We start from the raw sequence: 14,615 nt of genomic DNA on the forward strand, positions 1-14,615 counted from the left end.
TTCCTTCTACGGTCCTTTGTGGCGGTTTGTTGCAGTGATGAGGAAGATAAGAGTATCGCATGTTTTCATGTGCTTTGGTGGGAAGTTGGGCATCTTGGTTTTTTTTTAAATTTTTTTAATTTAACCTTTATTTAACCAGGAGAGTCCCATTGAGATTAAAAATCTCTTTTTCAAGAGAGACCTGGCCAAGACCGGCAGCAGCATCAAAGACACATAGTTACAGACAGACAACACAAAACAAGACAAGTTAAAAGAAAGTAAAAGTTAAGAGAGTAACGTAACCGAGTCAATTTAAAAAACATTTACATTTTTGGGAACCTGCCTCTATTGCTTTCAATTTTGATTTAAAAGCAGTAAATGGTATCAGTTCTTTCAGTTTTAAGTCCTTTTGCAACATATTCCACGATGAAGGTGCGGAGTACACAAAAGCCCGTTTTCCCAATTCCGTTCTGGCTTTTGGGACAGTGAGCATGAGGAAGTCCTGGGAGCGCAAAGAGTATTGTCCGACACTTCTCTTCATGATGAGGACACCCAGGTAGTTCGGGAGCAGGCCAAGGATAGATTTATAAATGAAGGTGTGCCAATGACTGAGCCTCCGGGTGGTCAAAGCAGGCCATCCAACCCGAGAGTATAACTCACAGTGGTGAGTCAGAGCTTTGCAATTTGTAATGAACCGCAGTGAAGCATGGTTTTTGAACTATGGTTCAGTGTCCCATGATGTTTATTACCAGATAATTAAGAAACAACCCCTCACTGTCATATATATGAATAGAATGAATGACAATGAGTCTGGTCTGACTGTTGTTCTGCCATGAACTGATACTATAGAAGACAAGTTCTCTATGTTGTATCAAAAAATGTATCATGATTTCAGGACTTTCCAGCAGTTTTCGTTTGGGACTTCAGTCTTGTGGGTTACTCTGTAAAAAGTTTTCTTCCTGGCAGAGACCTCTCTGGTTGGTCGCTTTTTTTATCCTTTCCAGCAGACGTCCGTTGCCGCAGTTCGTTCAGTTTGTTCATTAAAGGTGTTCTGGGCCTTCAGATAAAAACAGTTTATCAGAAATCATTCAGAACAACAGTGATGTGCATAAACATGCAGTTCAGAAACAGCAGTTCAGTCTGATTAGCACGTTAGCACGTTGTTAGAAAAGTAAAGCCCCAAATTAGACAAAGTGGACTGAATTGTTTTTACAACAGAAAAATGAATGAATTGACTCACGCATGAGAGTCTTTCTTGTTCTCCTCGTCCCTTTGAGACACACTGACGGATTCAAGAAAAGCCAGTGTTGAACAAGTATTCACTTGTGAATTTTGTCTGAAAAGATTTGAATCAGTCATTATGACATTACCTGTTCTGGTGTTTCCGTTTATAAAGGATGGTGATGACAGCAGCAGCAGCAGCAGCACAAACACACAGCACTACGACCAACACAATGATCCAACTGTGATCAGATCCAGATTCCACATCAAAACCTGGGAAATAAAATCCAAAGACTTGAGCTCAGAAAGTATTCATCAATCTATAAATCAGTGTCTTTAGAAGCGTTTCTCACCAGCAGACGACTGTGTGACCTCAGGAATCACCGCATACACCTCTATCTGAGGACCGGAGAGCACTCGCACTGCACATCCAACCTGGCCGTTGTCACTGAGACGAGACAGCACAGCTGTAGTGGTGACGGTGACCGTGCCGTTGGTGTTGGTGACGGTGACGCTGGTGGAGTTGCAGTGGGGGAGAGTCAGCGTGACGGTGGGAGCAGGTCGACCTGTGGCTGAGCAGGACACGAGTACCTCTCCAGCAGAGTTTGATTCTCCGACATGTAGAAAGGCTTCATGCAGCTCTGCAAAGAAAAGATGTTTCAATGCTATTAGTGGTCATATTACAGAGAAGACAGAGGATTATGTGTCTGCAGTAATGCAGCAAGGTTCTTACCATAGAGCTGGAGGCATGTTCTCCCAGCGAGGGCACCGTCAGGGTAGATGTTAAACAGACAGCGATAGCATCCTTTATCTTGGTCTGTCACGTTCCTGATCACTATGGAGCTGTTCTGCAGTCCAGCATCTTCAAACTTCACTCTTCCTTGAAACTCACTGTTCACTTTCTGACCAAAGTGTTTGTTGTCGGTAGCGAGATCCGTCTTCCCCTCATGTGAGATCTTCTGCCATGTGACCTGCACCACATCTTTAGGCTGCATCAGCTGACAGTTCAAGCAGGCGTTGTCTCCTAAAGCTGCCAACACGGTGTGCTGGGATTTGACCAGAGCGGTTTGACCTGCAGGAAACACAACATGTGCATGATGAGATACTCCACAGAATTCACTTTATAGGGAAAAAACATGTTTCAAATCAGGAATCCGTCTGCATGGCACACAAAAGAGAGTAGCTATGTTCACGCCACCGGGCACTGCACACCATTACATGTGTTTGTGAAGAGATCACTGAGATCCCTCTGAGCACCACCACACACTGGAAAAAATACTTATGGATCACAACTTTATGGAAAATGAATCCACATCTACCTCTACCACATATATATATATTATAGCAATAATATTACTACTTTCTGGAGGACAGAAAAAAGACCAGCAGGATATAACAGCTCTCATTGTGATTGTAATTAGCAACGATACTGCAAGTCCAGTTCTGAAGGAGTTTGATTAATAAAAGACGTTTGTTTCTTTTGCAAAATGTTAGATAGAATATTACGTAATCGACGCAATCATATTAAGCGCCAAAAACGTAACTTTATACAATAAGCAGTAAACATAAATCACATACTTCGATATAAAGGTCGGGAAACATGTCTGTATCATCTCTTCCTCACCTTTGTAAAAGACTCCTAACGCACATAGGAAATGTAGGACAGCACGGTGTGACATCTTGGCTGCATTAAGGATCTGAATCTACCGCCAGAGAAAGTGAACGTGTACCTGTTGCCCTGCTGGTACGCATGCGCGCGCAGATGACGCTGGGTGAGCCGTTTTTGAACTTTGTCCCTGTGACTCATGATTTATATCCAGATAATTAAAAGGCGTCGCTGTTCAGAGACACACATAACTGGACACACTACTTATTTCCATACAAATGAATGGAATGAATAATACCAATAAATAGTTAGCCAACATTTTAAACGAGTTTATATTTAATTAATGTATTTCGTGAATAAGAATAAGAAAATTAAATAAGGGCATTATTATAGAAGTAACACAAAATACATTTAAACTGAATGGATTTTGGCTCCATTATTTGATTTCTCCATTCCTTCTACGGTCCTTTGTGGCGGTTTGTTGCAGTGATGAGGAAGATAAAGAGTATCGCATGTTTTCATGTGCTTTGGTGGGAAGTTGGGCATCTTGGTTTTTTTTTTAATTTTTTTAATTTAACCTTTATTTAACCAGGAGAGTCCCATTGAGATTAAAAATCTCTTTTTCAAGAGAGACCTGGCCAAGACCGGCAGCAGCATCAAAGACACATAGTTACAGACAGACAACACAAAACAAGACAAGTTAAAAGAAAGTAAAAGTTAAGAGAGTAACGTAACCGAGTCAATTTAAAAAACATTTACATTTTTGGGAACCTGCCTCTATTGCTTTCAATTTTGATTTAAAAGCAGTAAATGGTATCAGTTCTTTCAGTTTTAAGTCCTTTTGCAACATATTCCACGATGAAGGTGCGGAGTACACAAAAGCCCGTTTTCCCAATTCCGTTCTGGCTTTTGGGACAGTGAGCATGAGGAAGTCCTGGGAACGCAAAGAGTATTGTCCGACACTTCTCTTCATGATGAGGACACCCAGGTAGTTCGGGAGCAGGCCAAGGATAGATTTATAAATGAAGGTGTGCCAATGACTGAGCCTCCGGGTGGTCAAAGCAGGCCATCCAACCCGAGAGTATAACTCACAGTGGTGAGTCAGAGCTTTGCAATTTGAAATGAACCGCAGTGAAGCATGGTTTTTGAACTATGGTTCAGTGTCCCATGATGTTTATTACCAGATAATTAAGAAACAACCCCTCACTGTCATATATATGAATAGAATGAATGACAATGAGTCTGGTCTGACTGTTGTTCTGCCATGAACTGATACTATAGAAGACAAGTTCTCTATGTTGTATCAAAAAATGTATCATGATTTCAGGACTTTCCAGCAGTTTTCGTTTGGGACTTCAGTCTTGTGGGTTACTCTGTAAAAAGTTTTCTTCCTGTCAGAGACCTCTCTGGTTGGTCGCTTTTTTTATCCTTTCCAGCAGACGTCCGTTGCCGCAGTTCGTTCAGTTTGTTCATTAAAGGTTCTGGGCCTTCAGATAAAAACAGTTTATCAGAAATCATTCAGAACAACAGTGATGTGCATAAACATGCAGTTCAGAAACAGCAGTTCAGTCTGATTAGCACGTTAGCACGATGTTAGAAAAGTAAAGCCCCAAATTAGACAAAGTGGACTGAATTGTTTTTACAACGGAGAAAAATGAATGAATTGACTCACGCATGAGAGTCTTTCTTGTTCTCCTCGTCCCTTTGAGACACACTGACGGATTCAAGAAAAGCCAGTGTTGAACAAGTATTCACTTGTGAATTTTGTCTGAAAAGATTTGAATCAGTCATTATGACATTACCTGTTCTGGTGTTTCCGTTTATAAAGGATGGTGATGACAGCAGCAGCAGCAGCAGCACAAACACACAGCACTACGACCAACACAATGATCCAACTGTGATCAGATCCAGATTCCACATCAAAACCTGGGAAATAAAATCCAAAGACTTGAGCTCAGAAAGTATTCATCAATCTATAAATCAGTGTCTTTAGAAGCGTTTCTCACCAGCAGACGACTGTGTGACCTCAGGAATCACCGCATACACCTCTATCTGAGGACCGGAGAGCACTCGCACTGCACATCCAACCTGGCCGTTGTCACTGAGACGAGACAGCACAGCTGTAGTGGTGACGGTGACCGTGCCGTTGGTGTTGGTGACGGTGACGCTGGTGGAGTTGCAGTGGGGGAGAGTCAGCGTGACGGTGGGAGCAGGTCGACCTGTGGCTGAGCAGGACACGAGTACCTCTCCAGCAGAGTTTGATTCTCCGACATGTAGAAAGGCTTCATGCAGCTCTGCAAAGAAAAGATGTTTCAATGCTATTAGTGGTCATATTACAGAGAAGACAGAGGATTATGTGTCTGCAGTAATGCAGCAAGGTTCTTACCATAGAGCTGGAGGCATGTTCTCCCAGCGAGGGCACCGTCAGGGTAGATGTTAAACAGACAGCGATAGCATCCTTTATCTTGGTCTGTCACGTTCCTGATCACTATGGAGCTGTTCTGCAGTCCAGCATCTTCAAACTTCACTCTTCCTTGAAACTCACTGTTCACTTTCTGACCAAAGTGTTTGTTGTCGGTAGCGAGATCCGTCTTCCCCTCATGTGAGATCTTCTGCCATGTGACCTGCACCACATCTTTAGGCTGCATCAGCTGACAGTTCAAGCAGGCGTTGTCTCCTAAAGCTGCCAACACGGTGTGCTGGGATTTGACCAGAGCGGTTTGACCTGCAGGAGACACAACATGTGCATGATGAGATACTCCACAGAATTCACTTTATAGGGAAAAAACATGTTTCAAATCAGGAATCCGTCTGCATGGCACACAAAAGAGAGTAGCTATGTTCACGCCACCGGGCACTGCACACCATTACATGTGTTTGTGAAGAGATCACTGAGATCCCTCTGAGCACCACCACACACTGGAAAAAATACTTATGGATCACAACTTTATGGAAAATGAATCCACATCTACCTCTACCACATATATATATATTATAGCAATAATATTACTACTTTCTGGAGGACAGAAAAAAGACCAGCAGGATATAACAGCTCTCATTGTGATTGTAATTAGCAACGATACTGCAAGTCCAGTTCTGAAGGAGTTTGATTAATAAAAGACGTTTGTTTCTTTTGCAAAATGTTAGATAGAATATTACGTAATCGACGCAATCATATTAAGCGCCAAAAACGTAACTTTATACAATAAGCAGTAAACATAAATCACATACTTCGATATAAAGGTCGGGAAACATGTCTGTATCATCTCTTCCTCACCTTTGTAAAAGACTCCTAACGCACATAGGAAATGTAGGACAGCACGTTGTGACATCGTGCTGCAAGGATCTGAATCTACCGCCAGAGAAAGTGAAAGTGTACCTGTTGCCCTGGTACGCATGCGCGCGCAGATGACGCTGGGTGAGCCGTTTTTGAACTTTGTCCCTGTGACTCATGATTTATATCCAGATAATTAAAAGGCGTCGCTGTTCAGAGACACACATAACTGGACACACTACTCATTTCCATACAAATGAATGGAATGAATAATACCAATAAATAGTTAGCCAACATTTTAAACGAGTTTACATTTCATTAATGTACTTCGTGAATAAGAATAAGAAAATTAAATAAGGGCATTATTATAGAAGTAACACAAAATACATTTAAACTGAATGGATTTTGGCTCCATTATTTGATTTCTCCATTCCTTCTACGGTCCTTTGTGGCGGTTTGTTGCAGTGATGAGGAAGATAAGAGTATCGCATGTTTTCATGTGCTTTGGTGGGAAGTTGGGCATCTTGGTTTTTGAACTGTGGTTCAGTGTCCCATGATGTTTATTACCAGATAATTAAGAAACAACCCCTCACTGTCATATATATGAATAGAATGAATGACAATGAGTCTGGTCTGACTGTTGTTCTGCTGCTTATTTGCATAATATATATTTCTTATAGATATAACCCAGGGCAACAGAAAACATGTAGTGAACATAAGTGAAATCACTTTAAACATAAATGCTTTACTAACCAAACAAAAATACATATTCATACGCAATGTGTCAGAGAATAAATTACTAAAACATAAAGTAAAAGACATTTTAGTTGATGGTGTCTTTCTAAAAACATTTTGACAATGAGTGAAAACAATACAACGTAAATACAGTATGTGTCACAGTTACAACCTTACATTCAATTGAGCAATAAATAAAGTTAGTACACGAACATCAAACAGTGCAACACAAATCGTTATACATTATGTATATTGTGTACTATATTACGAATAACATAGTATACATATTGCTAGATTTAAATATGATAATTTTGCAATACAATAATCACATTCACATGTCAACTTTAAAGATCACTTAATCACTTAAAGCTCCATAAATAGTTAAAGTGCTGAGCATTGAAATGAAAAAGAAACGGTAGATTTTAAAACTACCTGTGCAATATGCATCTAAGATAGCTTAACTCACGCACCTCTAACGTTTAGATGCAATAAAATGCAGATTTTTATAATGCTCGAGTGAAAGGCTCATACAACATTTTCGTTTCCTCTGGTACTCTTTAACCTGCCAGGAAGAAAAAAAGAAAGAAAGTTCATTATAAGGAGAATTATACTACATGTACATTCCCAAATGTCGTTGTCAAATATCTCACCTTTTTCGTGTCATTGCAGCAGCAACAAGGAATGAAATGAGCAACACAGCAGTTGCAGTGATTACAAGTGCAATCCCTAATGAAGACAGTCCTTTCCCTGGAGACAAACAACACAGGGCTAGTCAGCATGGGGAAAAGGTCAATGAAAGAGAAAGGTAAAGTTATTGCTTTTAAATGACGAGTATAAACTTCCCAGATCTGTCCCATGACCTCCTCCAGAGAGCTAAAGACCCGACTCACTGTGACTGTTTTTTCTTGATCATCAAAGCTACAGAAGTGAAACTGAAACGATTGCAGCACAGCTGACTCTTACTGTTTGCCATGAGTCATGAGTTCATGAGTTCCTCACAATGTCAGGAACTTTGAGTTCTTGAATAACGTGACACGGAAGTGTTCCTGAAGGCCTCTCATAATAAAGATTTCCTTTTAACAGTGTCAGAAAATGAATAATGGGTATAATTAGTAGTACACCAAAATCAAATAACATCGCTTGGAGTTATTCAGAATATTTTGCAAATTTCTGGGGAGTTTCTAGTCAGCTGATCTTCCAGTATACCAGAACAAGATTGACAATGGGAGTTCCCTAGATAGGTTTCCAAAGAGCCAGCCCATTCTCATTCCCAGGGCGTCAAGTACCGACGCACAAAGCCTCCTTCAGGTGAAAAACTATGAGTCATTTTCTATTGGATATCATACAACACCGTTGTATGAGGAAACATTTGGTCTATACAAAATGATTGACATACCCTCCTCTTCCTTCTTCCTGGCAGGTAAAGAGAAAGGAATCCTCTCGCGCCTTTGTCCCGCCGCTCCCCTGTTCAGCAGACAGTCCACGTGTCCCGCCCAGCCTGCAGGTACTTGCACGGTGACGTTCCTGCTGCTGGTAAATGTGTGGTCACCGTTGTTTTCTGTCGAGGTCGGCGGCTGGTCTGAGCTGGTGGCACCCGGCGAGAAGTCCCAGTGAATGGTTGGAGCTGGTTTCCCTGTAGCAGAGCAGCTGAACACGACCTCCACGTCCTCGTCCTCGCGATCAATGTCAGGGGGTTGCACTTCCGTTCTCACCTTGGATATCCCTTCATAGAGAGTTAGAAGTATTCCCAGAATAAGACGATAATTCCATCACATTTTCCTTCAGAATTCACATGTGAATTTGCTACAATTTACCTTGCACGGTGAGGCAGGTCTGCTTTCTTTTGGACCCATCGGGGTACACGTTGAAAGAACAAATATAACAGCTTTCGTCCCCCCATGTCACGTTCCTCAGAGTGATGGATGTCGAGCCGAGCGACGCCTCCGTGAAGATCACTTTCCCCCTGTGAGGGTCATTTACTTGCTGTCCAAACCGCTTGCTGTAGGTTGCCAAATTCTCAATGACCTCTTCCTTGAAAAGCCTCTGCCATGTGACCTGGAGCACACCTGTTGGGAATGGTAATCCGATTAAAACATTTAGTCTTTTGTGCTTGTTCTTGTAATATCCAGTTCGGGCTAAAAAACACAATTTCTTGCTTTACAAATGATTATTTTGATATGATTAAAATTTGATTAATTTGATATGATGATATTTGATTAAATGATATTTTCATGCAAAACATATGAAGAGCTGATAAAATACAATGCCCAACATTGTAAATGGAAATGCAAACATATTTCATGGTACCAGCTTCTCAAATGAGAGGATTTGTGGCTTTTAATTATTAAAATGTAATTAGCTACAGTCCTGTAAAATATAGTTATAAATTAGTTCCACCTCAACCAATGCTTTTATTTTAATACTTAAAATGCATTTTACTTACATACTTTCATGAATACTCTCGTTATTACGTTATTATACACGTTTTTACTGGCAAGAAGAAGAACTTTCTCACCTGTGGGGTTCGCTACTGAGCATGAATAGTGCGCGTCCCCGCCATAGTCAGCTGTTTTATCTCCATAACCAGTGATCTGCGACGTGGAGGCTGATAACAACAACAGCTGGGTGTCAGTAAATGCAGACTTGAAAAAAAAAAATCCATTTATTTTGCTGTTCAGTATTAAAAGAAATAACTAACTAAAACATACATATACACACAGTACATATACAAAGGCTGGATTGTATTCTTGAATATAAAAAACAGTACTACAGAGAATATAGAAGGGCTTTTCAGTGTCACTTACCTTTAAACAGCAAAGCAGTAAGCATCAGGATCAACATCTTCTTCTATGGTAGACACAGCTCTCTTTCAGTTCAGCCTCTCTGCTGCCTTTAAAGGGCTCAAAGTGAAACTGAAAGAAAAGGAAGGGGGGTGGGGGGGGGGGATTTCTCTCAACCTCTGATATTTAACACAATGAATATATAATCTGACACTTTGGTAAATGAATGAATGCTTTAAAGCAAATGTATCTTCAACAGAGAAAAGTCGCATTAAGGCTGCGGTTGAATGTACATGATCTGAAAAACGGACTGTTTCCCTGAAGCTGCTATCAAGGTAAAACATATCCTTATGGACTATTCATATATTTTATTGAAGAAATCAATTAGACTACGCGTGATAACAGTGTAAGTAAAGGGTGACACTCTGCTTTCCTCTTAATGGTGAATATTACAGTGATGTCCAGTAAATCGTATACTTACTGTATTTAGTACCGTAGTCCTGTAAGTGGTCAGAGAAAAATCCCAGAGCAGAAGCAGAAGTCCCTCGTGGTATCATGGTGTTTCGAGGTTCACCAAACTACGTGATCACAATCAAATTCTCATAACTGCAAGTGTGATAACAAACATGTGATGCGTGACATTTGTCGCTCCAGCAAACTTGAACTCATTTGAAAAAGTCCGCCTCGATGAGGGGGACAAGACTGTTCTTCTGTGTAACAAGAGGGACAAGATTTCGTAGAAACAAATTTATAAAACAGAGAAAATAAAACTACAAATTCCCAGTCACGTCCTGAACGTGTCCCATCATGCCTTCCTTGTATTTTAGTGCCAGACAGGAAACAATCAACTCTAATGTTTCTATAAGACAATCATGTTGAACAGGGATTGAGTTCTTTGTAAACCATGATTCACGTCTATTTTTTAAAATTACACAATCTTATAAAATCTTTAAAGGTCCCAAGTTTTTTTATATTACAACTGCTGTATGTGGTATTAGTGCCGCTAAGCGTTGTATAGACACAGTTAGTCCCCGGCTGTTTTCAGACCGACACCAAGAGAAAAATAATGTGTATTTTGAACATTAAATCATGCAAATCTGTTCAAGTACAAAACCAAAATACAAGTAAAGCAGTAAATGAGCAGGGAGTGTCCCCTTTAACTGAATGATGTTCAGTAAACCTCATCATGCATTCCAATGCCGACGCATACACAAGGAATTTGTTGTAATCGTGAAACTGTTCTTCAGGAAATCTGTCAATGATACATTGTTGCTATAATCCTGGATTGTATATTCTAGTCATAGAAACAAGTCACATCTATTCAAAGCAAAGCGCAACAGGAAGGAAGAGTGTGCACCCATGGATGTTGACGCACGCCTCTATCATGCCTCTGCAGGTTTGTTGTGCGATGTATCTGACCTCATAATTACATTTCTTGTGAAATCTTGTTTACAAAATAGCGCATGAGTCACTGTATATAATTCCTCTTAAGTGTTTTTATATCCCTGTTGGAAAGAACCTAACAGCTGTTAACCACAGCCTGGAGATAAAGAATGTCCGATGCTCCCTCCTCAATCATCAACCATTTTCATTTTCACTATAACATTTATTAATGCTATAAGACCTTAAGGGGCGTCATTAAGATTAGACAACTGCATAAGTTGCAGGTTTGATTGGACATTTTGTATAAAAGTGTGCAACAGATGGACTCCATTGTGTAATAGTGATGCAGCCCTTGATATTGAGGAGTCCTATAGCAGCCGATTGTATTTTGGAAATTTAACACAATCTATTCCAAAATATAAATTACACCTGGAAAGTACCTGTGTTACCAGACAGCTGTGCTGACACCTGTAATATTAAACCAGGATGCCACGCGGAAGCATAATAAGCAGCTTGCGGTTTACCAACCAACAGCATGCTGTGCCAATTTTAAAGCCCCATGGTCTATTAGACTAGGGACTGTCTATTATTATTGTTTTAGTCACATGTTCCACTTCTTCAAAGTTATATCAGCAGTCACAGCCTGCCAGTCAGACGCAAGATAACTTCAGTTTTCATGGTTTTGTTTTGTAGTTTCATCTTGTGTGAAATGTAGGAGGCTACAATAGAAATATAAAGTGTAAAATGTTGTTGTTTTGCCGATTGAGTAGCCTACTTGATGTAGAAATCGAGCTATGTGTCTGAGAAAATGCTAAATGGACTTAATTTAACCTACAATACATTATAGCTCCGTCTTCTTTGGTGTTTTACACTTAATGTGTCTGACAGCTTGGTTTGCCTCAGAGGAGCTCGTCCAGGCCCAAAATTCTTGATTGAACGTCGTTGAAAAAGGCAGATGCTGAATTTGCTTGTTTCAATCAGGACAGCTGACTCATTTCCCTCAAATCTCCCTCAATGGTTCAACAGGAATCTATTCTCTCGATCCTTCATGATAAAATATATTGCAACTGGCGTGTCTCAAACTCAAACCAAACGCTTGTGACCCAGTCGTACTTCCTCCGTTGATAAAGAGGAAGGCCAGCAAGGAAACACCATGAGAACAACAATAACAATAAGAGATTCAAGTGTTTGCAGACTGAAAATGAAAGAACATTCTAGCTCATTCATTGTAGCCAAATAAATGTTTTACAGACACAATCTCCTGTAATTTAGAAGAGGAATATGTTTTCCTTTAATCGGTGTGTACAAATTTAGACATTTGTGCTTCAATCCCAAATCATCATATAGAGTTTATATATAAACAATGAGAACAGATGGTAATAGCAGAGTCTTATAAGCATGCTTGATATAATTTATTGTATTTATATATTGTAAATCAGCTAAAATGAGTTATTTAAAGCAAATGTTTGGTTTCACTACAAGAAGAAATTACCCGTAATGATCATAAATATCTTTCTTTGCAGACAATATGAAAAGTGCACTTTGTTGGTTATTCCAATTAGAATAAGTTTATAGTCAGAGACGGGACCAACAACTACGTTTATTTTTTTAGATTGTTTTGTTGTTTCTTTCATTATTACAGTAAACTTACATACAAGATACATTCGTCACAGAGTTAAAGAGTGCCACCTCGTGGACAACAGGTCTCATTTCACTTGGCATAGATGCAACATAGACGGAGCTCTAACGCGTCTCTGAATGCGTGTGTGAGTGATTATTATTACTGTTACAGTTCTGTAGTCTGACAGTAGAATAAAGGCCGCCCTCTCTCTGTATGTAGGTGCTGTACGGCTCGATGTCTTCTGGCTCCTGCAGGAAGACACACACATGTATTTAGTAACTAATAACTAGAGCCAGATGAACCGCATTCATGTAAAAAAAAAAAGGTGTTTTCAGTACCGTGTTTGGAAGAATGCTCAGTGGTTCTGGTTGTCTTCTGCTGGGTCAGACAACAACGCTTTAGTAACAATCTTAATGTTAATTCACTCTATTCTTATAGAGAAACAAATGGAAGGCAGTGTCTTCCTTCAGGACTTCAGAAAATAACAGTCAAGATCTGCATATTTATGACATTATAAATGTAAACTTTAACTTAACAAATGGTATATCGACTAATAATCTCTCACCACGATGGATATTTATACTGTTATCCAATGCTGTTAAGTTATTCCCAACAATAGTTGTGAATATTACAGTATTTCTCTCACCTATGACGTATTTCTCTGTAGATCAACCATATAACTGCAGTTGTAGAAATGACTACCGTTGCACCGATCAATGCTGATGTCACCGATGTCGTGCTGGTGTCTTCCTCTGAAACATTGTAGCCTAAAGAAAAACTTCTTTGTCAGAAACATGACAGGTATTTGTTCTGTTTAAGGAAACCGTAAAGCAAAATGCATACAATGTGTTTACCTTCCACAGTGATATTCAGACGGAGAACATTTGTCCCACCAGGACGTGAACACTCACAGGTGTAGCTCCCACTGTCCACTGGTGTTAATCCGGTCAGGTGGAGGAACACCGTCTGATTCTCCATCATAAGTGTGAACCTGGAGTCACATTCGTACACAAAGTCTTCTCCGTATCGATACAGCAGACGACACTCTTCTCCGCTCCTCTCTGTTCTGATCTTACACACTATGAGAGTGATGATGTGCTCTGTTGCATTGCTGCATATTCGAGTGACATCTGGTGCTCTCCCAATGGTTTTCCTTTCAGTCACTGCAAACAATAGTCAGTTAGGGATTGCAATATTTTTTAGCATTTTGTGAATATTAGAAAAACAGAGAAAAACAACTAAAATGTACAATGTGTGGTTACCTTCGCTTTCAAGACACAGTGTTAGCGGCAGAAGCAGAACAAGGCACAGTTTCCATTCTGACATACTGCTAACGCAGCAAGTTGCAAGTGAGCGTTGTCTGGTACTGAAGGGAGGCGGACACCTAAACCTCAAACTCTCACAGACGTACGAAAAAGGAAGTGCTGTTACAGGAGCTTCTACTTTCCCACCGACACACTCTGAGACGCTCATCACCAAAAAAACTGCTCATGGGTGCTTCATAAAGCATCGGGTGTGCAGAGCCGGACCCGATCAGAATGAAGTGTTGCGTGCATCATTGCGGTCAGAACACTTTTAGAAACCTGAGAGCTTGGGCTGTGAATAGGAAGCTGGTGGCATTTAAGTCTTCAGCCTGTTTCACAAAGAAACCATGTGTGTCGTCTTCATACAGAACTAGGTCATGTGGCGGTAAGCATGACACTCACTCCTCAACTAGCATTATGCAGGTGCAATTAACATTAATATTAATAATAATGACAACAATAATAATAATAATCATCATCATGGCCAAAAGACCCCAAATTCTTCTCTTTGTATCATTTTAAGGACATTATCTGGACACATTGTGTGTGTGTGTGTGTGTGTGTGTGTGTTCAAAAATAATTAAAATACTCTGATAAGAGAAATGAAATGTTACACACTTTATTGCATTTGACTGATACAGAGCATTTATGAACAAAGTACTTAAAAGGCAAAACTGTAAGATCTTACCAAATATATTTGTCTAATTACTAG

At 40.1% G+C, this 14,615-nt stretch overlaps 2 protein-coding genes and 1 long non-coding RNA gene across 6 annotated transcripts; all 3 read right to left on the reverse strand.

Annotated features, from left to right (window-relative positions):
• Positions 1 to 131: 131 nt before the first annotated feature.
• On the reverse strand, positions 132 to 6,204 carry LOC306715380 (uncharacterized protein; the record flags this gene model as incomplete). Of its 4 annotated transcripts, XM_079185731.1 has the most annotated exons (7): positions 132 to 1,036; positions 1,220 to 1,261; positions 1,350 to 1,473; positions 1,554 to 1,841; positions 1,934 to 2,272; positions 4,479 to 4,520; positions 4,609 to 4,687. In XM_079185731.1, the coding sequence occupies 6 exons, from the start codon at positions 4,480 to 4,482 to the stop codon at positions 916 to 918; spliced, it is 918 nt and encodes a 305-aa protein (XP_079041857.1). In that variant the 3' UTR covers positions 132 to 915. The 4 variants fall into 4 exon arrangements, with proteins under 4 accessions (XP_079041857.1, XP_079041856.1, XP_079041854.1 ...); XM_079185730.1 differs by lacking the exons at positions 4,479 to 4,520; positions 4,609 to 4,687 and adding an exon at positions 2,825 to 4,224; XM_079185728.1 differs by lacking the exons at positions 132 to 1,036; positions 1,220 to 1,261; positions 1,350 to 1,473; positions 1,554 to 1,841 and adding exons at positions 4,813 to 5,100; positions 5,193 to 5,531; positions 6,084 to 6,204 and having other exon boundaries at positions 2,043 to 2,272; positions 4,609 to 4,732.
• A 1,052-nt stretch (positions 6,205 to 7,256) lies between these two features.
• On the reverse strand, positions 7,257 to 9,671 carry LOC306715381 (nectin 1a-like). The gene is made up of 6 exons (XM_079185732.1): positions 9,620 to 9,671; positions 9,331 to 9,420; positions 8,630 to 8,881; positions 8,212 to 8,538; positions 7,466 to 7,562; positions 7,257 to 7,377 (listed from the first exon to the last, which is right to left on the reverse strand). Exons 1-6 carry the CDS (start codon positions 9,654 to 9,656, stop codon positions 7,341 to 7,343), a joined length of 840 nt encoding a protein of 279 aa, XP_079041858.1. The 5' UTR covers positions 9,657 to 9,671; the 3' UTR covers positions 7,257 to 7,340.
• A 2,610-nt stretch (positions 9,672 to 12,281) lies between these two features.
• On the reverse strand, positions 12,282 to 13,923 carry LOC306715487. Its single transcript, XR_013767680.1, has 5 exons — positions 13,862 to 13,923; positions 13,454 to 13,762; positions 13,246 to 13,366; positions 12,938 to 12,974; positions 12,282 to 12,847 (listed from the first exon to the last, which is right to left on the reverse strand). It is a non-coding gene; the product is annotated as an uncharacterized lncRNA (long non-coding RNA).
• Between the last annotated feature and the right edge of the window lie 692 nt (positions 13,924 to 14,615).

The sequence above is a fragment of the Pholis gunnellus genome (assembly GCF_910591455.1).
Source record: "Pholis gunnellus genome assembly, chromosome: 24".
NCBI classification, from domain to species: domain Eukaryota; kingdom Metazoa; phylum Chordata; class Actinopteri; order Perciformes; family Pholidae; genus Pholis; species Pholis gunnellus.